Source organism: Rhinatrema bivittatum, chromosome 16 (genome assembly GCF_901001135.1).
Source record: "Rhinatrema bivittatum chromosome 16, aRhiBiv1.1, whole genome shotgun sequence".
Lineage (NCBI taxonomy): Eukaryota > Metazoa > Chordata > Amphibia > Gymnophiona > Rhinatrematidae > Rhinatrema > Rhinatrema bivittatum.
In genome coordinates, this window is record NC_042630.1 from 22,233,375 (window position 1) to 22,259,796 (window position 26,422).

The 26,422-nt window shown below is 47.9% G+C and overlaps 1 protein-coding gene across 7 annotated transcripts in view; it reads right to left on the reverse strand.

The window, feature by feature from the left end:
* ZCWPW1 (zinc finger CW-type and PWWP domain containing 1) overlaps nt 1–26,422 on the reverse strand; it is a 251,709-nt gene that overhangs the window by 156,720 nt on the left and 68,567 nt on the right. For 6 of the 7 annotated variants that reach the window (XR_003853018.1, XM_029580562.1, XM_029580563.1 and 3 more), the window contains 2 exons: nt 23,692–23,870; nt 13,305–13,415 (listed from right to left, as the gene is read on the reverse strand). Coding sequence is in view for 6 of the 7 variants with exons in the window: in XM_029580562.1 (XP_029436422.1) it covers nt 13,305–13,415; nt 23,692–23,870 (290 nt within the window). In the remaining variant the exon portion in view is untranslated. The remainder of the gene's footprint in view (nt 1–13,304; nt 13,416–23,691; nt 23,871–26,422) is intronic. The other variant, XM_029580560.1, reaches the window with a different exon arrangement.

Consider the following 26,422-nt stretch of genomic DNA (forward strand, 5'->3'; position numbering starts at 1 on the left):
CTGTACCCAGAGGAAATTACACGCGAGACCCTTAGAAAGCCCATCTTGAAGGAAACCTAAAATGTCAGATATCGATGCATGCATAGGATCCCTCGCACGATCCCTACACCAGGTCTCAAAAACTTTCCAGACTCTGACATAAGCTAGAGAAGTAGACGGTTTTCGCGACTGCAACAACGTAGTCACCACTGCATCAGAATAACCTTTATCCTTTAACCGCTGCCTCTCAAAAGCCATGCTGTTAGACAGAAGCAATCCGCCTCTTCCAAACAGACGAGACCTTGATGGAGAAGGGCTGCGGACTCCCGAAACCGCAGAGGCTCCGCGACGGAGAGATTGATTAGATCCACAAACTACGGGCGCCTTGGCCACTCCAGAGCCATTAGAATTACTTCCGCCGGAATGAGTTCTATGTGCCGGATCACCTTGCCTATCAGAGGCCAGGGAGGAAACACATACGGCAAAATGTGCGTTGGCCGGGGAAGAACCCCTCGGGCGTCGACACCCTCGGTGTCTGTCGCCCTGCGACTGTAGAATCGCAGGGCCTTGGCATTCTTGAACGTGGCCATCAGATCCATACAAGGCGTGCCCCACTGGTCCCAGATGAGCTGAAACACCTCCTCGGAGAACTCCCATTCCCCTGGATCGAGATGATGATGACTGAGAAGTTGGCCTGCACGTTGTCCTCGCCGGCAATGTGAGATGCCGCTATGTTTACCAGATGTCATTCCACCCAGTGCCACTGGACGGCTCTTGGTTCCCCCCCTTGGCGATTGATATAGGGTACCGTGGTTGCATTGTCTGACAAGATTCGTACCAACTTTCTCCGAAGGAGCGGTAGAAAGGCTTGCAAGGCTAGGGTCACTGCTCTGGTCTCCAATTGGTTGATCGACTACTGGGCTTCCTCCCTGGACCACTGCCCCTGCACTGACTTTTCCAGACAAACCGCTCCCCAGCCGGAGAGACTGGCATCCATGGTGACTACTGTCCAATGATATAATGAAGATCTTGGTTCAGGACTTTGGTTCATTCAGCTAGTCCCAGAATCCTTAGCTGTCTGCTTCAAACTGAATCTGCTGGGATACATTGAACCTTTGACTGACCTCAGACTCAAGAATTTGGAAGATATCTGGGAGACCTGTAGGCTCTGTAAAGCCTATAATTAAAGGCCATGAGGTTATCGATGGCAGATAGCTGAGTAATATTACAAGCTTGGTTCTCACAGATTCCTATCTTGACTGACAGAAGCCAGGTGAACTGGAGATTCCCGGAGGTCAAGACTAATTAAAGGCTTGGAACCAACAACAGAACACAGACCTATCTATTTACAAAACACAGAAGATCACAAGAAAACAGAGTGCATCAAAGCAGTGTTAAGACAAAGGAACTTTTAAGGTGGGAGGAGGTTTCTCAGGCTAGAGAAGGTCAGTTTATGACACTGTCATATTGTGTAAAGGATCCTCTCACAAGCATTTTCTATGTATGGTTTGAAAACTATAAAGTAACAGCTTTCACAAGAGACTGGAAGACACAGTAATGCTCTGCCTATCTTGAAGGCTTGGCATCTATGCTTCCAAGGATATACAATATTAAATTTATATTTGTTCTAATTAAATTCTGTGTCATATCCTTGTTTGAAAAACGTGCTGACAAGCGTCTTATTGAAGTCTAATATTTAGACACCAATCGGATATTATCAGGGAAACTCCACATTCCAGATGTGCCGAGACAAGCCGCCAGTCTAGACTGACTCTCGCGGAGTCCGTAAGCGGGAGAAGTAGGTGAAACTGTTCTGAAACAGGATTCCAGGGGGACAGCAATGCTGATTGTAAGGGACGCATATGGGCAAAGGCCCAGCGTACCAACTCCAGAGTGGACATCATGGATCCTAGAACCTTCAAGTAATCTCTCACCCTGGGCATCCGCATGGACAACAGGACCCTCACCTGTCCCTGCAGCTTGACTATGCATTCTGTAGTAAGGAACACGCGTCCCTGCTTCGTGTCGAACAATGCTCCCAGGAATTCCAAAGATTGCGAAGGGGACAGACGACTCTTGGCAAGGTTGACCACCCAGACGAGCAACCGCAAAAGCTGTAGCACCCTGCAGACCGCCTCCTGACACAGAGCCTCGGACTTCGTCCGAATCAGCCAATCATCCAAGTAGGGATGTACTAACAAGCCTTCCCTCCGGAGCTGTGCTGCAACCATCACCATTACCTTGGTGAACGTTCGGAGAGTGGTGGTGAGCCCGAAAGGTAGCGCCCAGAACTGATAACACAGAACCTGAGGAACTTCTGGTGTGACAATTGGATGCCAATATGGAGATATGCTCCATGAGATCCAGAGAGGCCAGAAACTCTCCTTGCCATACAGAGACGATGACTGGCCGAAGCATTTCCATTCGGAACCGCGGTATCCGGAGGCATTTGTTGACTCTTTTGAGATCTAAGATCGGTCGAAAAGTGCCTTCTTTCTTTGGGACCACGAAGTAAATGGAATAGCGACCTTTCCGCAGACAGCACCGGTCTTATGGCTTCCAAATCCAGGAGGCGCTGCTGTGTGCCCTGCACTGCTTCCCACTTTTCTCGGTAGGCACAAGGAGAGATCAGGAACTTGTCGTGAAGATGCCATACAAAATCTAAAGCGTAACTTTGACTTATCACGGTGAGGACCCACTGGTCCGATGTCAACTTGGCCCATTCCTCGAAGAAGATCGTTAGTCTGGCCCCCACGACTGGCACCGAGGAATGGACCGGCAATATCTCCTTGCGAAGATTTAGCCCCCGCAGATGCCTGGGGGTTACCTGGCCTGCTGAATCTCCTGCCTCGAAAGGACTGAGGCCACGATTGTTGTCTGCCTGCCTCCGGGCGAAAGGACAACCCGGAGGACCGCGCCGGCCGAGGCCTCCTATTACCTTGAAACCAAGTTCAAGCCGCAAAAGATCCTCTTGATCTGGGTCTGTCCTCTGGCAGCTTATGAACCTTGTTCTCTCCCAGAGATTGTATCATGTCCTCCAAGTCTTTTCCAAATAATTTGCCTTTAAAAGGAAGTGAGCAGAGGTGGGCTTTAGAAGAGACATCCACAGCCCAATTTCGCAGCCAGAGGAGCTTGCGTGCGGAAACCACGGAGACCATGGATCTAGCCGATGTGTGCAGTAAGTTGTAGAGAGCATTGGTGCTGTACACGATGACTGCTTCCAGGCGGTTCGCCTGTAATGCCTCCCCCTCCGAGAGGTCGGCATTGGCCTGGAGTTGTTGGGCCCACAGAAGACCCGCGCGCAGGGCAAAATTACTGCACATCGCCGCACGGACACCCAGTGCGGACACTTCAAACACTTTCTTGAGCTGTAGCTCCAACTTTCTGTCCTGTAAGTCCTTGAGGGCCGTCGCCCGCGTGACTGGAATAGTGGACCTCTTTGTCACGGCCGACACCACTGCATCCACCTTAGGGACGTGTAACAGTTCCAAAGTGTCCTCCAGAAGAGGATATAGATTGTCCATAGCCTTAGTGACCTTCAGTCCCAAATCCGGGGTATCCCATTCGCTGAATAGGAGATCAGTCACCGAGAAATGAAAAGGGAAGGAAACCGCCGGACCCCTAAGACCCAGCAATACCGGATCCATAGCTCCCAGCCGGGACTCCGCCGGCGGAGCTTCCAAACCCAGCTCCTCCAGGATAGCCGGAATAAGCGGAGTCAACTCCTCCTTCTTAAAGAGACGCATCACCTTCGGATCGTCGCCTTCCATTGCTTGGGATCCTCTGGATGAGTTTTGCTGTGGATCTGCATCCCCCTCGGAGGCTTGGGCTGCAGATCCTGATCGTCTTGAGACGTGGAGTCCGTTTCTGTCCCCGCTGGCACAGACCATAAGGGTCTCTTACTCTTAAATGAACCAGAGCCCCACAGGGTCCTATCACGTTTCTGAGCCCTCCGGGTCTGCAGCTGTAACAAAAGTTTTTCAGCCGCCTGCTTTCTCCCTGTCTTTTTTGCCTTGAATGCCTTCTGCACGAGTAAAACAAATTCTGAGGAGAAAGAGGAGTCTGACGAGGAATCAGCAGCCCCCTCAGGGCTATCCTCGTGTACCGGAGAAGCAGCCCCCACAGGGACGCCTCCCCCAGCCAGAATTTGCTGCGGGGAGAGGGGGGTAAAATCCCCATCCCCATCGCTGCCCACGTGGCTGCCCTAAAGGAGCCTAAAATGGCCTCCGTTTCCAAGCTCAGCGGGAACGGGTCCTCTGACACCGTGCAACCTGCCCCTGCTTGCACTGCCGACCGCGGATCCCGACTCCGAGCCTCCCGATTTGAAACGGATCCCTCGCCACCCTGCACACATTCTGAACAGAGCCACACACGCGGTATGAGGAGCCCCGAGGCATCGCAGGAAGCAAACAACAAATTAACCCCCAAAACACCGGCGAAATTGGCGATGCAGCTCCCAGTTATTTATTTATTATCAGCTCCCAGTTATTTATTATCCCAGTTATTTATTATCAGCTCCCAGTTATTTATTTCCCTGTTTTATTGTAACTGTCACTCTCCTTAACATGCTCTTGTTCCAGTTGTTTGAGTTCTCTCTTACCTTGCACACTTTGTTAAATGTAAACCGGTTTGATGTGATTCATGTCATGAAAGCCGGTATAGCAAGAATAATAAATAAATAAAATAAATATATTGACAAGACAAAGAACTAACAGAAGATTGACAGTACTCAATAGACACGTGGGTTGTCATTAGGCCTAATTGGATCTTAAGGTGGGAGGCGGTATCAAAATAACAATACAAAATCCGAGGAAAAAAAGATAAAGAGGGGGAATCTGCAACCCCCTCGGGCTTGACCTCTACAATTTTAGCAGCATTTACTTGTGCTCTGCCCCCTTCAGGGGCCAGTAGTTGAGGTGATAAAGGCGGCGGAAGACTCTCCTCTCCCACCGCAGCCAGCGCCGCAGACCTCATTGCCGATGGGGAAAAATTCAAAATGGCGCCCGTTCCCGCACTCAGCAGGAACAGACTGAGGGAGGGAGTCAGAAGTGTTATTATTTGTGATAATTGTGGGTGGATCCTTGGGCCGGTGGCAGATGACCACGCCCCCGGGTGAAGATCCCGAGAGGGGCCACCGGTCAAGCTCAGAGTTGGGAGACAGACACACAATAGATCTTTTATTAAACTGTATAGTGAACCACCAGAGGTGGCAGTAATGAGCTGGAAGAGCCCGGCTGGGCTGTAGTCCCTCAGGCACTGGAACAGTGATCCCAGGATGGCTGAGCTGTAGAGAAACTGAATATAGTGAGTAGGCAGATTATGCAGAGTTCAGGAACAGAACCTTGATGGTAACACTCACACAATAGTTTCTTGAAGCAGCCCAGAGGCCGGAATGAAGTGGGCCCTCGAGGAGCGAGTACCTGGTTCCAGGGAAAGCTCTGAGAGAGAGATGGTAACTCACTGGTGTTGTAGGCAGCAGTGACTTCCTGGCAGAAGTAGTATTTGGTAGCAGGTCCGGGAACGTGGGCCCTCGAGGAGCGAGTACCGGTTCCAGACTGCGACCTGAAAAGCAAGAGAGAGAGCGAGGCCCCCCCGAGGAGCGGGTACCCCTGGTAAAGTCCGAGGAGGCAGAGTAGCAAGATATGCAGAGAGCGAATCCCATCCGCAGCGATACCTGGAGGAGTCCCCATGCTAACTCGAATAGGTGGCAAAAACAAAGACCTTAAATATCCGGGCTTGATGACGTCATCTCAGGGGGACGCCCCTGAGGTTGGTACTTGAGTCGGGGCCGTGCGCGCCCTTAGGCTTCAGGAGAACATGGCGGAAGGCAGTGTCTAGCCGGTCCGAGGACGCCAGAGGAGAATGGCAAGATGACGCCGCGGCAGGCAAAGTTCCATCAACCAAAGAGGGAGTCGCAAAAGAGGTAAGGTGGGCAGAGTGGAGACGTCTGGCAGCAACAGTCGCAACAAGAAGCTTCCTGAAAGCTCCTGCTGCCATTCGGACCCGAACTACGACCCTCTCGGGGGCCGTGGAGGCCCCCCTTCCCCACCGAGAGACAGACTCGGAAAAGAAAACGAACGCAGCCGCGAGGGAAGGGAGAGACCAAAACCAAAAAGTAATGAGAAAGAAAATTTGTTTTTTGGTTTGGTTTTTTTTTTTAATCAAACCTGCCCGGCAGCCTGTTTGTCCTGGACGTTCTGGGGTGAGTGAGTGAGCCGGGCTCCCCAGTTTCACTCCCAGCACTGCTCTTCAGTGGCTATAGGGTTCTCAAAGGAAAATTAGTTTTTACCTGATAATTTTCGTTCCTGTAGTACCGCCCAAGACTCCGCCCAAGAAGTCGCCTGAGAACGTAAAGAATGAGCTTTTAGGCCCTCAGGAACTGCTCGGCCCTTGCAAATGTAGGCCAAAGAAATCGCCTCCTTCAACCAGCGAGTGATCGTAGCCTTAGAAGCTTGCTTCCCCCTGTTGGGTCCACTCCACAGGACAAAAAGATGATCGGAAACCCGAAAATCATTAGTGACCTCAAGATAATGCAATAAGACTCGTTTGACATTTAGACGACGAAGATCACTATTACCAGACGCCGCGATATCCTCTGGTGAAAAAAGAAGGAAGTTCCACGGACTGGTTAACATGAAAAAACGAGACAACCTTAGGTAAGAAAGAAGGAACGGTCTTGAGAGAGACGCCAGAGTCCAAGAAACGCAAGAAAAGGTCTCTACAGGAAAGAACTTGAAGCTCAGATACCCTCCTGGCGGAGCAAACAGCGACCAAAAAGACAGTCTTGAGAGTCAAGTCTTTGAGAGTGGCTCGATGGAGAGGCTCGAACGGAGCCAAACAAAGAGCTCGAAGAACCAAGTTTAAACTCCACGAGGGACAAATAGACCGGACAGGCGGTTTCAAGTTCTTAGTGCCCCTGAGAAAACGAACAACATCCGGATGAGAGGTGACTGCCCGACCTTCGATGGTGCCCAGGAGGGAACCAAGAGCCGAAACCTGAACTCGAAGGGAGCTAACCGAAAGACCCTTGGAGAGACCACACTGAAGAAAAGTGAGAATCACCGCAACCGAAGGCGAACGTGCTGAAACACCCAACTCCTCGCAGACGTTTTCAAAAACCTTCCAGACTCGGACATAGGTAAGCGATGTTGACTGTTTGTGAGCCCTGAGGAGTGTGGCAATAACTTCATCCCTATATCCTCTGTATCTCAAACGTCTCCGTTCAAAAGCCATGCTGCTAGACAGAAGCGATCCGCCTGATAGAAAAATACGGGACCCTGCCACAGAAGATGGGACAGGTGACCGAGACGAAGAGGTCCGTCCGCAGTGAGATTCACCAGATCCGCGAACCACGGCCGTCGGGGCCATTCGGGGGCCACGAGAATGACCGGTCCGCGATGAAGTTCTATCCTCCGTAGAACCTTCCCCACTAGCGGCCATGGTGGGAACACGTAGAGAAGTATGTCGGAGGGCCAGGGAAGGGCCAGCGCATCCACCCCTTCCAAACAATGCTCCCTCCACTGACTGAAGAACCGGGAAGCCTTGGCGTTGGAAAGCGTCGCCATGAGGTCCAGGTGAGGGGGACCCCACCTGTGCACGATTAGGTCCATCGCCTCGTCTGACAGCTCCCACTCGCCGGGGTCGAGATGTTGTCGCCTGAGAAAGTCGGCTTGAATATTGTCCTTGCCTGCTATGTGGGAGGCCGCCAGGCGATCCAAGTGCCGCTCTGCCCAGAGAAAAAGCTTGCTGGCCTCTAGCGCCATTAGACGACTTCAAGTCCCCCCCTGTCGATTTATGTAAGCCACCATGGTGGAGTTGTCTGATAGAACCAGGACAGCTTTGTGTCGAATCAGAGGAAGAAAGAATTTGAGAGCCAGGCGAACTGCTTGGGCTTCTAAACGATTGATGTGCCACCGAGACTGGGAGAGGGACCAGAAACCTTGAGTCGTTTGAGATTGGAAGAAGGCCCCCCAACCGGAGAGGCTGGCATCTGTCATCACAATGACCCAAGAGGGAGTCAGAAGAGGCATCCCCTTGAGAAGGTGTGCCGGGGAGAACCACCATTGTATACTGGCAATGGTAGAGTCGGAGAGAGGGAGAATCTCTTGGTACAGTTTGGACATCGGTTTCCAACGGGATAACAATGCTTTCTGTAAAGGACACATGTGAGCAAACGCCCAGGAGTCGAGATCGATCGTGGAAGCCATGGTCCCTAAAATTTGCAGGTAATCCCACGCCGTGGGAAGTGGTAGAGAGACGAAAGTGTTCAACTGATTGATCAGGTTGAGAGTCCGCGAGTCCGAAAGAAAAACTTTCCCAACCTGAGTATTGAAGAGAGCTCCCAGGAATTCCAGCTCTTTTGAGGGCCGAAGATTGCTTTTGGAGTAGTTGATTATCCAGCCGAGGGATGTGAGTAGGGATAAAACTCTGTTTATCGCGAACACGCAGAGGGCAGCAGACTTGCCCCTTACCAACCAATCGTCTAGATAACGATGGACTAAGATTCCTTCTCCTCGGAGAGCTGCCGCAACGACTACCATGATCTTGGTGAAGGTGCGGAGGAGCGGTGGCGAGACCGAAGGGAAGTGCCCGAAACTGGAAGTGCTGGTCTAGGATCTGGAAGCAAAGGAATCTTTGATGTTCCCGACGGATTGGGATGAGAAGATAAGCCTCTGTCAGATCGAGGGAAGCGAGGAACTCGCCGGGACAGACCGCCGCAATCACCGCACGCAGGGTTTCCATCATGAAACGGGGAACCTTGAGGGCCCGATTGACCCTTTTGAGATCCAGGATGGGGCGAAAAGAATCATCCTTTTTGGGAACAATGAAGTAAATTGAATTCTGGCCGGCGCCCTGTTCTTGCAGCGGTACCGGAAGGATCGCCCCCAACTCCTAAAGTCTCAAGAGGGTGTGACAGACCACAGGCCGCTTGGAACAGCCGCAAGGGGACACGATATATAGATCCGGCAGATCCCTGGCAAACTAACGCGTGGCCGTGTTCTATCACCTTGAGGACCCAGAGATCGGAAGTGATTTTGGCCCACTCCTCAAGAAACAGAGAAAGATGCCCACCTAAGTTTCGTTTGGAGGAATGGACCGGCCGAATCTCATTGGGGAGCTGACTTAGTGGTCGTGTGTTGCTGATGGCCATCCCGGAAACCTCGATGGCCGCAAAAGGAATGGGACCAAGACTGGGACCTGGACACCCCCCCCTGGGGAAGGAGCCACGAGACCTATTGCCATAACGGCGGTTCCCCCTGAAACGAGTGCGAGTCGGAAAGAAAGACTTCGACTGTTTGGGACGGTCCTCTGGTAACTTGTGGACCTTGTTCTCACCCAAGGATTTGATAAGCTGCTCTAGGTTCTCACCAAAAAGCAACTTGCCCTTGAAAGGAAGAGTGCCCAATTGAGCTTTCGAAGAAGCATCAGCTGACCAATTACGTAGCCAGAGAAGACTTCTGACCGAGACCGCAGAAACCATAGCCTTCGCCTGGACACGAAGCAAGTCATAGAGGGCATCCGCACCATAGGCTATAGCGCCCTCCAAACGCTCAGCCTGCTCTGCCTCTGCAGACAGGAGATCGAGGTGCTGAGTAACTGTTGCATCCACCTAAGGCTTGCCCGCTGCATGAGACTGCTGCAAATAGTCGCCCGGATTCCGAGCGCTAAAACCTCAAAAATGCGTTTCAAATAAAATTCAAGCTTACGGTCTTGCACATCCCGTAATGCAGTAGCGCCCACCACAGGGATGGTGGTACGTTTCGTCACCGCGGTGACAGAAGAATCTACTTTAGGAATCTTTAACATGTCCAGACAGTCCTCAGGTAGTGGGTATAGTTTATCCATAGCCCTATCAATTCAAAGCCCCGCCTCTGGGGACTCCCATTCCCTGAGGAGAAGCAGGCGGTGCATTGGATGAAACAGGAAAGTACGCGGTAACGCCCTGAGTCCCGCCAGGACCGGGTCCGAGTTTGGTGTCATTGCTGCCGCCACAGAATCATCTGGTGGGGCATCAATTCCCAATTCTTGGAGAACGAAAGGAGTAAGGGGCTCCAGTTCCTCCCGCTGAAATAAGCGCAGGACACGGGGGTCGTCGCCCTCCAGCGGGGGGCTTGGGCCGTGGTATCATCATCCCCAACATCAAACGCGTCTAAGGGAGGCGGGGGGGGGGGTCTGCCGGGGGAGAGGGGGCACCCGGGACTACACGAACCCTAACCGGGCCCTGAGGGTCCGGAACCACATCAGGTGACGGCACAGGCAAAGGAGGAGGGTTCGGAGGAAGGGGAACAACTGGGGGGGGGGGGGGGGGGTCTACCTTCCTCTGTAAGCTGGCCAAGTAAGATTCATGCAATAAAAAGACAAATTCCGATAAAAAATGGGCCCGGGCTGAATTTTTAGTGGGGGGAGGGGGGGGGTCTGAGCCACCCCCCCCCCCCCCCCGAGAGCGAACCAGGCTCAAATCGGGGGGGGGGGGGGGGGGGAATCGGGTCTCCAGCCTCCGGAGAAGCAGGAAGTGTTTCATCAGAAACCCCCAAAATGGCCACCGCTGACGCGCGTTCGAGACTTAGAAACACGACGGGGAGCCCTTCCAAGGTCTAAAAGCTGGCGGTCCAGAAGAGGAGCCTTCACCCCCCGAAATACACCTGGAGCATATCCCTTCACGGGAGAGTCGGGAGGCTGACTCTCCACAAGCTAAACAAAAAGGTGGCCGCGGCATTGAGCTGGAAAGCGGCTGTAAAGCTAATTGAAAACAGCTGAGCAGGGAGCCCCTGAGGAGATGGGCGGGAGATTGAACCCCACTCCCTCCTCACAAAATCAAACTGCTGCCTTTTTTCTTTTTTTTTTTTTAATTTAAACAAAGACAAGTAAAAAATATATTCTGTGAAAGCTTGGGAAAACAAAAACAGTTTATTCACATTAATAATTCATTGCATTCACAGAGGCAGGGGTATAATAATCCTCCCTGAAGCTCCACCGAGGTATGGGCATCTCGTGGCACGGCAGCAGATACAAATCGTGGGGAGAGGGACTGGCACCACCAGTATCACCCACACTAGGTCACCGGGAAGGGAACCTAGGCTGACAGAAATCAAGGGGCAAAGCCCCCCTAGGAACCCCAAGAGCGAGGGAGACAGAACTGTCTGACCTGACACAGTCAGAGAAAAAAAAATCTTTTTTTTTTTTTTTAAATATATTTAAAAATTAAGAAGTAAATTAAAAGAGTACTTGCGTGAGCTTGCCCCAGAGAAAGAAGAGGAAAGAAAACACAGAGGGCAAGCTAAACAAGGAACCAAAGGGTGAGCTGTTCCACCTGCTGGAGACAGACAAATACTGAGGGTTCCAGGGTGGGTTCCGTCCTTATATGGGCTACCCTTAGAACTTTGGTCTGTCTCCACCTGCTGGAACGGGGGCTTAACCCATGGTCTGGACTGATCCGGGTACTTACAGGAAACCCCAGCCGCCTCAGGAACCAAGGGGGATGGTCCCCTCAGGACCTGGCAACCCCCTGGGAGGCTGACAACGGTCCTCTTAGTCCTTCTTGAAGATTTCTCTCTTCCTATTTAATCTTTTTTTTTTTTGTAAACTAGAATTATTAATATTAAACTAATTAACCCGAACAGACTGTAGGTTTTAAACCTCCACCAGCTGCTGGAGACAGTTTGTTTTGAAAACTGCTCTGTCTCCATCTGCTGTGGGGGGGGGGGGGGGGCAAAACCCAGGAGTCTGGACTGATCCGGGTATGTACAGGGAACAGCTGTAGATGCTTCCAATGTTACTCTGGGAGATCTAAGGAGGATGTTGTTAAAACTTGACGCTAACGTTACCCAGATGAACTCATCCTTTTCGGCTATGGTCAATGGAAATAGATTATTAATTAAAGATCAAGGGAAAAAGTTAATCGATTTAGAATCTATGGTTAATAATTTATCATTAAAAGTTCAAAATGCTCAAAGTGTTGAATCTATGTGTATTTCAGGTAACACATTATTACACAGTGAAATAGAGAATTTAGAAAACTGTATAAGAATCAGGAATCTACGTTTTGTAAATTTTCCTTTTACTAGGCTCTTATCTCCTTATGAGATGTTTGTAAAATTTCTTAAGGAAAATTTGGCATACAAAGAAAATGAGATCCCCTCTATCTCTAAGATTTATTATTTTCCCTTCCAAACAAATGATACACCTGGGAGACTGAACGATTTGCAGACTCCAGGTATATCAACATTTTTAGAAGAATCTGTAAACATTATAAATAAAAGAGCAACATTGTCTCATTTGCTTTGGAAAGGGATAAAGAATTAATTTTTGAAAAGTTCTTCAAAAACAGGGATTTGCTATTCTGTGGTCAAAATATTTATGTTTTTTCCGGATGTTTCAAAGCCCACGCAGGTGCGCAGGAAACAGCTCTTAGCCTTGAAAGGCAGAACTCTGGAATTGGATGCAACTTTTTATTTAAAGTTCCCCTGCAGATGTTTTGTTAATTATCAAGGCAAAAAGTTTATTTTTAGTGTACCACCCCACCTAGAAAGTTTTTTGAGGGACAAAGAGTTAGAAAAGTCGAGTCAAGTTAAAACAACGGAAGTAGGTCCGTAAAAATAAAACTAAACACTTCCTCCTGCCCAGATAATTGTTTTGTTTTATGAGAAAAGTTGCTGCTATTTGGCCCCCATTTATTGGATAAAATGTGATAAGCAACTAGATTGTAATTGCTTTCTTTATAAATGTAATTGCTTATGACTGTAGACAATTTATTGCTTCTATTATGTTTGGAAAACATTTATCTCATTGTTATGAAATTAAAAATGAATAAAGTAAAAATGGAAAAAAAAAGATATACATATAACTGAGGCAGTTTATATGCAAATCTATTCATTAAGGATATCCTGAAACCTCGACTGGTCTGCGGTCCTCAAGCACTGGAGATTCCCTACCCATATTCTAGATCAGGCGTTCTCAATCAAGTCCTTGGGACACACCTAGCCAGGCAGATTTTCAGGATATCCATAATGAATATGCATGAGATTAATTAGCATGTACTGTCTCCATTGTATGCAAATTGATGCAAACCCAAGGACTGATTAGAGAAACCCTACTCTAGATGACCCCTGAGGTATTTTCCAAGTCTTTTTTGATTCTATGATATAATCCTCCAAGGAAACAATAGACAATAAAACTAGCATACACAAAAACTTAAGAACAAAAAAAAAAGCTTTTGAATAATTATCCTGAAGGCTGATAACAGTCATTTTTAGCATAAATATTTTTATTTTGGCTAAGGACAGGGTCCATTTAAACTTTCCCAAAACTGTGGTGCAGTAGCTCACTCAAACACTCATCTGCTTCCTCTTGATCCGTGATCTGGGTGTATCCTGGAACAATTTTTTTTGGCTGTCCTTTCCGGCTACGCTTACACTCCACTTTGCTTCCTTCATCTGCTAGTTAGAAATAGTGAAAAAAAGCAACAGGGTGTCAACGCTCTTTTCCTTTGAAAACATCGAGGGGTTGGGGTGCAGGGAGCAGGTCACATACAGGCTCTTCAGCCTATTTTCTTTTTGTGTTTTAATTCCCCAACAGCACTGGCAGAAATGTTTGGCAGCAGAATGGGGCCCTTGTTGTCCCTAGAGTCAGCTCCTGTACTGCCTGGCTACAGGTGTGGAATTCTCTCGCTCTCTGATTAGGACTGCCAAGTAAGAAAAATCCCAGGTGGGGTGGTAGGCTGCTAATTGCCTATACTTTTGAGACAAATGGTATTAGATGAATGCTGGGTCCTGCTGCACATACAGCAGCAAGAGTGTGCCCTCAAGCAAAATGCTCTTGACCTTCATCTGTGGGAGAAGCAGGTTATCACTGGTGAATACAGGCTGTGGAATCAAAATGACAGAAATCAGCACAAATCAGAACTTGATGGTGCAGTTTTGGTATTTACTGGATAAAACATTAAAGAAGTGATCAGAGATTTGAGCTGGGGCATCTTAAAATAACTGGACAGTTTCATGTCACTAGGGACAGGCAGAACCAGGCCTGGTTTTACTCCCAGGGAATGTATGGATTTGTAGCTCTAATGTTAGTAAGAAAAGACGAAGCAAAGAGGAAAAATCAGGATGGGCTCAAACCTGTCTCTATTGACATGGAGCTATCTGGTCACTGCAGAAGTAATATTGGCGAGCCATACTATTAAATATAGCTGGCTATCTTGAAGATTTAAATTTAAAACAATCCAGGAATGCAAGACTTTTGAAGTTAAAATGATCAGACACTTTGGAACTGATAAAAAAAGGGCTCAAAGACCTAGATTTCCTAACAATTATGAAACAAAATTATGATTCCCTGTAACCTTCTAATCAGCCATCAAAAGGAAAATTGGTTCTTACCTGCTAATTTTCTTTCCTGTACCACCACAGATCAGTCCAGACTCCTGGGTTTTGCCTCCCCCTCCAGCAGATGGAGACAGAGAAGGTTTGACTGACTCTGCCCTATACCCTGAGGTGCCACGTACAGTCTGTCAGTATTACACTGTATCCAAGCAGAACATTTTAAAACCAACATAACCAATAAACTACTTTAATTTGAATTTTATCCCCGCAATGGACCGGGGGAAGAAAAATCCTGCAACACACATATCCTGTTCACTAACCCCAAGAAGGAGCAGAACCCATGGAAACTTTGAAAACTAGTCTGCAGAGAAAATAAAGAAGTACTGAATGAACAATGGTCGGGACTCTGGACTGATCCATGGTACTACAGGAACGAAAATTAACAGGTTTAAGAACCAATTTTCCTTTCCCTGTACGTATCCGGATCGGTCCAGACTCCTGGGATGTACCAGAGCTCTTCTACTCGGGGTGGGACCCTGAGATTCCAGCTCGGATCACACTTTCACCAAACCCCCCAGATCCTGGGGCCTGGACATCCAACCTGTAATGCCTAGCAAAGGTGTGCAACGACCTCCAAGTGGCTGCCCTACAAATCTCTTTCGGTGAAATTTGCTGACACTCTGCCCACAAGGCTGCCTGCGAACAGGTAGAATGTGCTCGAAGACCAACCGGAAGCAGCTGGCCATGAAGCAGGTACGTGAAACCAATAGCCTCTTTCAAGCAGCGGGCGATCATAGCCCTAGTCACCTTATGCCCTTTTTTGGGGCCACTCCACAGCACAAAAAGATGGTCCGACATGCGGAAGTCATTTGTAATCTCCAAATAACGCAACAGAATACGGCGCACGTCTAGCCTCCTCAGATCTCTAGACTGGGGATCAGAGCGGTCCAAGTCTGGAAGGGATGGGAGTTCCACCGACTGATTCAAATGAAAGGAGGAAACCACCTTTGGGAGAAAGGAAGGAACCATCCGCAAAGAGACTCCCGTATCCATAATTCTTAAAAAGGGCTCTCTACAGGATAACACCTGAAGCTCTGACACCCTGCGAGCTGAGGAAATAGCCACGAGAAACACCACCTTCAATGGAAGATCTTTCAGCGTCACCCTCTTTAGAGGCTCAAATGGCGCTGCACACGGAGTTTTGAGAATCAAGTTTAGGCTCCACAAAAGACAAGGATTCCTGACCGGAGGACGCAAGTGTTTTGCCACTCGGAGAAAACACGCCACGTCCGGATGCGCGGCTAAGGTCACACCTCGTATCTTACCACGGAAACAACAGAGGGCCTCTACCTGCACCCGTAAAAAGCTACACAATAGGCCTTTAGCCAGGCCAGCCTGTAAGAAGGATAAGATATCAGGCACCAGAGCTTGAGTAGGCTCCACCTTGTGCTCAACGCACCAACCGACCATTCACTCATATCAGCTACTCTCACGACCAGAGGAAACCCCTCTCAACCACAACCTCACTCCACCATCCATCTCAGAAGAAAATGTACCTCCGATCTTCTCAGTGAACATCTTTCCAAGAAACTCCCCAATCTAGACACCTCCAACCCCAACTCAGCCCTTCTATCCTGGCGCAATATCACGGAGTCTATAGCCAACAAACCTTGCCCCAAAGAGACGAAAACCATCAATTGGACTCAAAAAAGGAAGCAACCTTGGTACTCACCGGAACTTAAACGAATGAATCAAGACCTCCGACACAAGGAAGGCTCTTGGAGGAAGTCCCCCAACTCTACAACTTTGTACGATTACAAACGAAACATGCATCTCTATAGGATCTCTCTTCTACAAGCAAAAAAAGACTATTACGCCAGCAGAATCCATGATATTCAGTATGACGCTAGGGCCCTGTTTTCCTATGTATCTCAACTCACTAAACCCTCTGCCCCTACTATTCCTGACGATCAGGCTCAATCCAAAGCCAATGAACTCGCACTCTTCTTTCAGGATAAAATTGCAAACACGCTAGCGCTTCTTCCTACTAACCCAACACCACCAGCTCTAAACTTCACCACCACATGCTCCCCCAGAGCTACCCTAGATTCCTTCGAGCCCACCACCCCTCTGGAGATAGAATCAACACTCAAGAAGCTGAAACCATCCAGCCACCCGATGGACCACATCCCAACGAAACTTCTGCTCCTTATCCCAGGCACCATCTCCAGATCTCTGGCCGACATCATTAACTGCTCCCTAGCCCAAGGAGTATACCCGGATGACCTTAAAACAGCTTCTATTAAACCTCTCTTGAAGAAACCCAACCTGGACACTAATGAGTTCTCCAACTTCCGACCCATATCCAACCTCCCGCTGCTAGCAAAACTCACCGAGAAGGTGGTGAACACACAGCTTTCGGACTACCTGGAGGAACACAAAATCCTATACCCCTCCCAGTATGGCTTCCGCAAGTCTTCCAGTACCGAAACCCTCCTCATCTCGCTAACAGACCACATCCTCATGGGCCTGGATAAAGGGATTTCATTCCTGCTAGTTCTCTTAGACATCTCCGCGGCGTTTGACACCGTGAACCATAGCATCCTCCTCAATCGTCTCTCAGACATTGGATTATCTGGATACGCCTTCCAATGGTTCAGCTCATTCCTCAATAATAGAAGCTCCAAGATCACTATCAATAAAAGAATCTCCTAACTTCAAATCTACTCTAGGTGTTCCCCAAGGCTCCTCTCTATCCCCCACCCTCTTCAATATCTCCCTACTGCCTCTTTGCCAGCTCCTCACAAACCTTAACCTAATCCACTACTTATATGCCGACGATGTTCAGATCCTGATCCCAATAAAAGAATCCCTTCCAAAAACGCTCTCCTTCTGGGAGAACTGCCTTAAGTCCATCAACCAGTTACTCACCAGTCTGAACCTGGTCCTCAATGCAGCCAAAACAGAAATCCTTCTCATCTCCACCGACTATTCTACCAGCCATGATCAGACAACCTCTATTCCTCAGACCACTCAAGTTAGAGATTTAGGAGTCACCATTGATAGATTTTTTTAGGTTCAAATGGTTATCAACAATATTACGAAGGATATTATCAACAATATTACGAAGGATATTACGAACCTGGCTGTTCGCAGAAGCCTACCGCTGAAGGATCTCCTCAACCATCACTGACTCTCACTCTCCCACCCCTCCCTAATCCCTACCCCCCCCCCCCCCACCTCACCCCTTTCCTTCTCCCACTGGACATACCATGCTAATAACTGCCTAGGATAAATCTATGTTTATGTATCTTATAGTTTTTGTTGATTATATATTTATCTCTATCTAATTGTTTCTTAGTTTAAATTCTGTACTGTCTTCCATTGACCAGGTTTTACGCTCCCTGTTTAATGTAACTTTACTTTCTACCTTGATGTTAATTGGTTTCCCCTCAGTTACATTGTAAACCGGTACGATAAGACCTAGTCTTGAGCATCGGTATAGGAAAAGAAATTAAATAAATAAATAAATAAATAGTTTCTTCAAGCTCCAAGTCATGAAAAGACTCAAACCCCTCCTCCATCTCCAGGACTTCAGAACTGTCCTTCAGTCAACAATATTCTCCAAAACTGACTACTGTAACACTCTCCTCTTAGGACTCCCGATCTCTGCCACTAGACCACTACAGATGCTCCAGAACTCAGCAGCCAGGATATTAACCAACACCAACCGGAGAACTCATATCACTCCTATACTTAGAAACCTACACTGGCTACCTATTAAATACAGAATTTTGCACAAAGCACTCACCATTATCCACAAATCCATACACAACCAACTACCTTTAGACCTTCAGTTCCCACTCAAACTATACACATCTGCAAGACCCATCAGAACGGCACACAAAGGAACCCTTCAAGTTCCCCCAACTAAATCCTCTCGTCTAACCTCCACGAAAGAACGGGCATTCTCCACAGCTGGCCCCATCATCTGGAACAACCTGCCGACTGATCTAAGACTGGAACCCTGCCTGATTACCTTCCGAAAAAAACTCAAGACTTGGCTTTTCATCCAAGCCTTCCCATAAGCCAAACATTACAACAGTTCTTTCATTTAGCCCAATAGACTAAATGACCGACCCAGCCACTGTATATTCATAAGTTCTCATTCTCCAGTTTTTTCTGTCCTTTATTTCCTGGCTACTCTAGCCCCCAAGTTCTTTCTCCCTGTTATTTGTATCTGCGCTTCGGCCTTCCTGTTATATTTATTTATTTATTTATTTTTAATTTTTATATACCGGAATTCCTGTATACAATACAAATCAATCCGGTTTACATTAAACAATAAGTTGCCCTGGTTGGGACAGTCCAGCCTGGGCTTATTACAAGGAACATTGAGAAGTGACCATAATAAATTAACATTTAACATTAAACAGAACGTGTGTTCAACTTTTTTTTACAAAGAACTATAGTAGCGACAACCGGGCTTTTTTAACTGAACAAAACTATGGTTTTGTTCAGTTAAAAAATAACTATGGTTAACTGAACAAAAATAACTGAACAAAAATAACAAAATAACAAAAATAATAACAAAAATAATAAAAATAACAAAATAACAAAAATAACAAAAATAACTGAACAAAAATAACTGAAAAAAAATAACTATGGTTAACTGAACAAAACTATGGTTTTGTTCAGTTAACCCCTAAGTTCGATGTAAACTGGCCTGATATGAAGCTTGTCATGAAGTTCGGTATAGAAAAATGTTAAATAAATAAAGACTCAAAAATCCCCCACACCCTGACATAGGCCAGGGAGGTGGAGGTTTTCCTGGAACACAAAAGGGTAGCCACAACCACGTCTGAATAACCCTTGCTCTTCAGACGTTGCCTCTCAAAAGCCATGCCGCGGGACAAAAGCGATCTACCTCCTCCAAACATACGGACCACTGACGCAGATGATTCGGTAGCCCCCGAAACCTCAGGGGCCCTTCCACTGTTAGGTTGATGAGATCTACAAACCATGGATGTCTCAGCCACTCCGGAGCTACTAGGATCACCTCTGACGGGTGAGCTTTGATGCGCCGCAGCACCCTGCCGACCAAAGGCCAAGGTGGGACCATATACAGCAGGACGTTTTTTGGCCAGGCGAGAACCAGGGCATCCACCCCTTCCACCCCTGTCTCCCGGCACCGACTGAAGAATCGAGGGGCCTTGGCATTTCGAAACGTCACCAAACCCATGCTCGGTCTGGACGACCTGTTGCAAATGAGACTGAATGCTTCCTTGGAGAGCTCCCACTTCCCGGGATCGAGTCGGTGACGACTGAGAAAATCGGCTTGAAAGTTGTCGACCCCGGCGATGTGAGGGGCTATGATGCTGACTAGGTGCTGTTCCACCCAGCTTATCAACAGTTGAGCCTCGATAGCCACCGGCCAACTCTTGGTTCCTCCTTGGCGATTGATATAAGCCATTGCTGTCGCATTGTCCGACAGAACTCTATCGGACATCCTCTGCAGTAGCGGAAGAAGAGCCTATAGCGCTAACCACACTGCCCTGGTCTCCAAACAATTGATTGACCACAGGGATTCCTTCACTGACCATTGGCCCTGCACTGACCTCCCCTGACAAACTGCTCCCCAGCCGGAGAGACTGGTGTCTGTGGTGACCACCGTCCAAGCGGGAACGTCCAAGGCCACCTCCTGGCGCAAATTATCCGAGAGGAGCCACCAATCGAGACTGGAACGTGCAGAGTCTGTAATAGGAAGTGGAAGATGAAACTGCTTGGACACCAGGTTCCAACGGGAAAGCAATGCGGACTGAATAGGTCTCAATTGAGCAAAGGCCCATGAGACTAGCTCCAAGGTGGAAGCCATCGAGCTGAGGACCCGCAAATAGTCCCAGACCCTGGGGAGCTAGCAAGTCCCGAACTTGCTCTTGCAGCTTGACAATCCGCTCCTCAGTGAGGAAACCCTTGCCAATGCGTGTGTCGAACAGGGCTCCCAGGAACTGGAACCAGGTGGCTCTTGGCCAAATTGACCACCCAACCTGTTGACTCCCTTTAAATCGAGAATGGGCCGGAACGTGCCCTCTTTCTTGGGCACCATGAAATAAATGGAACAGCAGCCCGTTCTCCGCTCCGCAGGAGGAACTGGTACAATGGCTCCGAGTCAAGTAAGCGCTATAGGGTGTCCCACACTGCCCGATGCTTCTCTTTGTACGAGCATGGGGAAACGAGAAAGCGGCCTCGAAGGCACCGAGCAAAATCTAAAGTGTAACCATGTCTTATTACGCTGAGGACCCACTGGTCCAAGGTCAATTTGGTCCACTCCTCGTAAAACAGAGACAGCCTGCCTCCCATAACCGGAACAGAGGAATGGACCCAGCCTCGCCTTATTGGGAGGACTTAATTCCTCCTGCAGCTTGGGAGGTCTCGGATCTACCGAAGCGACGCCCTCGAAAGGACTGGGACCAGAGCAGTCGTCTGCTGGAGTTCTGCCTAGATGAAGAGCCCGACTGGGAAAACCGAAATCTCTGATTTCCCCAGAAACGTGACCGAGAAGAAGGGAAACCTCTCGGCTTGGGCCTATCCTCCAATAGTCGATGGACCTTGTTCTCCCCCAAGGATTGAATCATATCTTCTAAGTCCTTCCCGAAGAGAAGCTTGCTTTTGAAAGGCAGAGAGTCCAACTGAGCTTTGGAGGAGACATCTGCAGACCAGCAACTCAACCAGAGCAGCCTGCGGGCAGAGACAGCTGAAACCACAGACCGGGCGGAGGTTCGTAGCAGATCCGCACTGTAGGCCACCGCAGCTTCTAACCGCCCAGTTTGAACAGCCTCCTCCTCAGACAGGGACGTGCTATTCTGCAATTGCTGCACCCAGCGAGACTTGCCCTCAAGGAGAAACTGCTGCACATAGCAGCCTGCACTCCCAGGGCTGACACCTCAAACATTTTCTTGAGCTGGACCTCGAGCTTATGATCCTGGAGATCCTTGAGGGCCGTGGTGCCTGTCACCGGGATATTGGTCTTCTTAGTGACTCCTGCACCGCTGCATCCACCTTAGGAACTCCTTGGAGGTCCAGAGCTTCTTCTGGCAAGGGGTACAGCTTATCCATTGCTTTACTGACTTTCAGACCCAAATCAGGAGTGTCCCACTCCCAAAACAACAAGTCAGTGACCGAAAGATGAAAAGGGAAAGATCTGGTTGGGCCATGAAGACCCACCATGACAGGATCAATGGTCCCCATCAGCAAGTCCTCCAGAGGGATGTCAATGCCCAATTTCTCCAGCACCGCAGGAAGTGGGCCTAACTCGTCCCTTCTGAAGAGACGGACCATCTTAGGGTCATCCCCGTCTACTACGTGGGGGCCCGGACTGGAAAAATGATCCTGGTCGCCCTCAGGATCTGCCCACGGAGGCGGCTTGCTCCTCGGATCCTGCTCCTCCAGTTCTGAAACCTCAGAGGAGGAGTCCGCCACTGGACAGGCCGAGGTGGTCCGGAGAGGGTGCCTAACCTTGGGGACCCCTTTCCCCCTCCAGAGGCTTGCACCTCTTAGGGACCTGGATCCCTAATTTGGCCAAATGCTGAGCCGAGTTGCCCCCAGACTGCCTCTTAGCTGACTTCCAAGCTTTAAAGGCTTTGGGGCGGATTTTAAAAGGCCTGTGCGTGCCGGCACGCCTATTTTGCATAGGCCGCCGGTGCGCGTAAGTCCCGGGGCTTTCGAAAAGGGGAGGGAGGGGGCGTGTCCGGGGGGCGTTCCTGAAACGACACAGCATTTCGGGAGCGGGCCCAGGGGCGTGGAGCGGGCCCGGGGGCGTGGTCGAGGCCTCCGGACCAGCCCCCGGGACCGGAGGACGGAGCAGGGCTGCCGGCGACAGGCGTAACTTTGCCGACAAAGGTAAGGGGGGGGTTTAGATAGGGCCGGGGGGGGGGGTTAGGTAGGGGAAGGGAGGGCGAAGAAAAGTTCCTTCCGAGGCCGCTCCGAAATCGGAGCAGCCTCGGAGGGAACATGCAGCTCGCGCTGGGCTCAGCGCGCACAGGTTGCACAAATGTGCACCCCCTTGCGCGCGCCGACCCCGGATTTTATAAGATACGCGCGTATCTTATAAAATCCAGCGTACTTTTTAAAAATCTGCCCCTTTATGCAGTAGCATAATAAAGTCTGAGGAAAAAGAGGAGGAGTAGTCTGAAGCCCCTCCCAGGGCGCTCCTCTGCCGCGAGTGTTAGCTCCTCCATTGGCCCGCGCCCCCCCCCCCCCCCCCGGAGCTGCCTGTTGCGGGGATAAATGAGGAGGAGAATTCCCTCCCCCCTCCGCGGTTCACACCGCCACGTGAAAGGCCGACAAAATAGCATCTGTTCCGCGCTCAGCAGGAATGGATCTGGCGAAATGAGCCACGGTTGCCTGAGCCTCTCAGGCTCCTTGCGCGACCTCAAACTGCCACCCTAGTGAGATGCCCTCCCCCCTTCCCCCCCCCCGGGAGGCAGGCAGAGTCCATCTTGAGAAACCCACGCACGCGTCTTTTTTTTTTTTTTTTTTCAAACCTGCAATTGAAGGCTCGGCTCCCCAGTATCACCCAAAGCACAGCCAGTAGTGCAGGGTAACAGGGTCCTCAACCCCTAGCCCCCACAGCCTCAAATACCAGGGGGGATGGTCCCCTCTTCTTTTTCTTTATTAAAAAAAAAAAAAGTGGACTAAGACTATCTATTCTATCTCTCTCTTCTGTTTTCTTTTTTTTTCTATCTACAGACTGTAGGATTTTGCATCTCCACCATCTGCTGGAGACAGAGAAATACTGATGGACTGTAGGTGGCACCTCAGGGTGTAGGGCAGAGTCAGTCAAAACTTCTCTGCCTCCATCTGCTGGAGGGAAGGCAAAACCCAGGAGTCTGGACTGATCCAGGTACATACAGGAACCTTGCTTACCCCTTTCCTCCCCCCACTCTTTCCCTTTATCATTGTAATGCCTTTTATGATTCACTTATAGCAACCATACTACTTTTTATTTCCTGGTAATGACATCTTTTGTTCATTTGAATTATGACCTGATGAAGACAGCTCTAGCTCTCAAAAGGTAGTCAAGAAATATATTAAGTTAGCCTAATAAAAAGGTATCCCATTATATATAATTGTTTTATTTGTTAACCTTTATTTCTATAAACTGTGGGATTTATAGTCTTGATTTTTTCCAATATAAGAAGCAAGAGTCATAAGAGCTAACATTTTACTCCCACTACATGGTGAGGAATACAGTCTGATTCCTCTAAATTAAAATACATAACAGGATCACAGCTCCACTAGATAGACTTGGATCTCATTCTATTTGCCCTCTAAACAAGCAGTGATTATATAGGTACAAAATGAGGTGGCCTGTTGCTAAAAGACTAGAAATCTTAACTCTTTTTGTTTCTCTTCTTGCTCAGGGACAGCTTGCTTGTCTTCTGCCCCACCAGGCAATGCTCCTCCTGCTGTAGCTTGGGTGCTATCACAGTTGCAGCTTCTGCTGCACTGGCATACCCCAGAGAAAGTTTCTTCGAGACGGCTTCGATGCCTACCAGGGGCAGCTTTGAGCATACCCTTTAGAAAAACAAAAAGACATACTAAAATTCAGATTTAATATAATAAACTGCATTTACATCTTTGAGCCAGATTCATGCCTCCAAAACAGCATCATTTGAAAAGGTTGCGCAGATCTACAGCTCCCAGAACAGAATCAGAGATGTGCTTCTAATTACATGTAGAAAGTATCACAGACAGCAACAGGACATTTACATTCCTTAATTAAAAGATATTGATTAAAAGTTAATGATTCAGATATATGTGAATCTTAGTGATTTAGAAGACACAAAAATTCTTGAAATACAAAGGAATAATGAAACAGCTGCCCCTATGAGGCAAACAGGGCTACAGCTGTTTTTCTCTACCACTAGTCATTGGTTTGTAATAGAGGGGCCACCAGACACTTAGAAATACTGACCTCTGTTTCCACTCCATATCCAATTACAGAAATGAACAAAATGTGAGCAGCACCCTGACAGAAACATATGATTCAGCTAAGTAAGCTTAGTCCCCCAAGAATAAGCCAAGCTTATTTTTGCGGGAATAAGGATCAGGATGAATAACCCAGCTAAGTACTTTTTCTTCTGATACGTTTTGGACTATATTGAATAGGCATGCATCACTCAACCCATAAGCCCGCTTTGTACCTACTTCACTATAACTCTCTAATCCCTATAATCCCTATTTATTCAATTTTTCTACCAACTCTAAGTTATTTCCCAAATTGTTATACAAGTGTTATTTTTTTTTTAATTTTTCATTTATTGAGAATTTTTTCCATATATAAGTTACATTTCACAGTGAAGAGCAATATTACAAAGCTAAACACAAATCATCTTATTTTATATATCTGTGAAAATTTCTTAGAAAAACGATCACCAGGCAAATGAGAGTATGGAAAAGAACATAAGGCTCAGGGAGCAGTCTAATAACAAGCAAATCACTAAATATTAATTATGTCAACTAACACCCTTTACTTCTTTACCAGCACAATAGAGATTATTAGGATTGGGTATCCAGGTATGATCTCAACTGGTTAGATTGATTAAAAATAAACTTTTTCCCTTGATTTATAATAATACAGCATGGAAATCTCAATACAAATTTGGCTCCTTTTTGTATAGCTTCTTCCCTCATTGATATAAATTCTCTTCTTCTGATTTGTGTCTCATGCGAAATATCAGGAAAAATCTTTATAGTTTGACCGTGAAATTTCACATTCTGATTTTTAAAGTATAATCTCAATAATGAGTCTCTTTCAGATAAGAAATAAAATTGCACAATGAGGGTAGCTCTAGTACTTATATTGATCTCAAATGATTTTTCCAATAAATCGGATAGATTCAAATCTAATTGATTTTCTTGTTTTTGATCTTGATCTTCTATCCCCTGATTTTGGGGCGTATAATAATAAATTCTTGCAATTGCTGGTATAGCTTCATTAGTATACTTTAACACATTTGTCAAATAACTTCTAAACAAGTCTAAATGGGATATCAGATGAGGTTTAGGAAAATTCAATATCCTTAAATTATTCTTCCTAATATGATTTTCTATAGTTTCCAATTTATCAAAATGGATTTTCTCAGACCTGATTAGATTCATTTGAATTTTATCCAATTCCTTCACTTTTACCTCCAAAGAATTCACAGAACCTTCTACTCTATCAACCTTAGTCTGTAGAACCAAGTTCTTATTGAAAACCTCCTGCAATGTATTAGCAATATTATTTATTGACCTTTGCATTGAGACTAACAGAGCCCCAATCTCTTCAAGGGTAAAGTTCCTCGAAGTAATTATAGTCATCCCAGTTAGAGATCCATCATGGATAACACCATTTCCTCCCTCTACTGGAGTCTGCTTGGGAACATGCTGTGTAGAAGGAATACCATGTTGTTCCTTAGAGCCCAGTTGTGGGCTCCCCGAGGAGCAGTTTGAACTATCTGCTTCTCTTTGATCTTGCAATGGCGAAAAATCCAATTTAAATTTAGGGTCTTCCAAAAAGGGGATCCCTTCTCTAATCCCGACTGGTGGCTCAGGTGTTGCTGGTGCTCCAGGGGTTAAGATGTCTCATGAGTCTGGGGGATCATCGCCTGCTCCTGGTTTGATCCTCCTGCGACTCCTCCTCCTGGTGTATCTATAGGGGTTCTTGCAAAACAATCTACTATTTTGGGTTGGTTATCAGACACAGGTGTAGATGATATAACCCTCAGCTTTGCCTTCCTCTTTGTATGTGGCATTGCAAAGAGGAGGCTCAGCCGAACCCAATATTATAAATTCAAAGATGAGACTGAAAACAAAGAAAAGTCTTACTGGGGATCCTTTGCAGTTGACAAATGATAGCTTTATTCCCTTTCCATAATCTCGTGGCTGCAAAGACAACTTAGACCAAGATTTCTGCCAAGGCCAATCTCGCCAAGCAAAGCCGCGCACCCCTTAGGCGGGGCGCTGACGAGACGCTGCTTTTGTAGGCATCTCACAGTTCCTCCCCCGACGTCCAGACCTCGCAGCACACAGGAACAAGTAATATCCACTGAGCCTCCTCAGTGGATATTAGTGACAAAGGATGC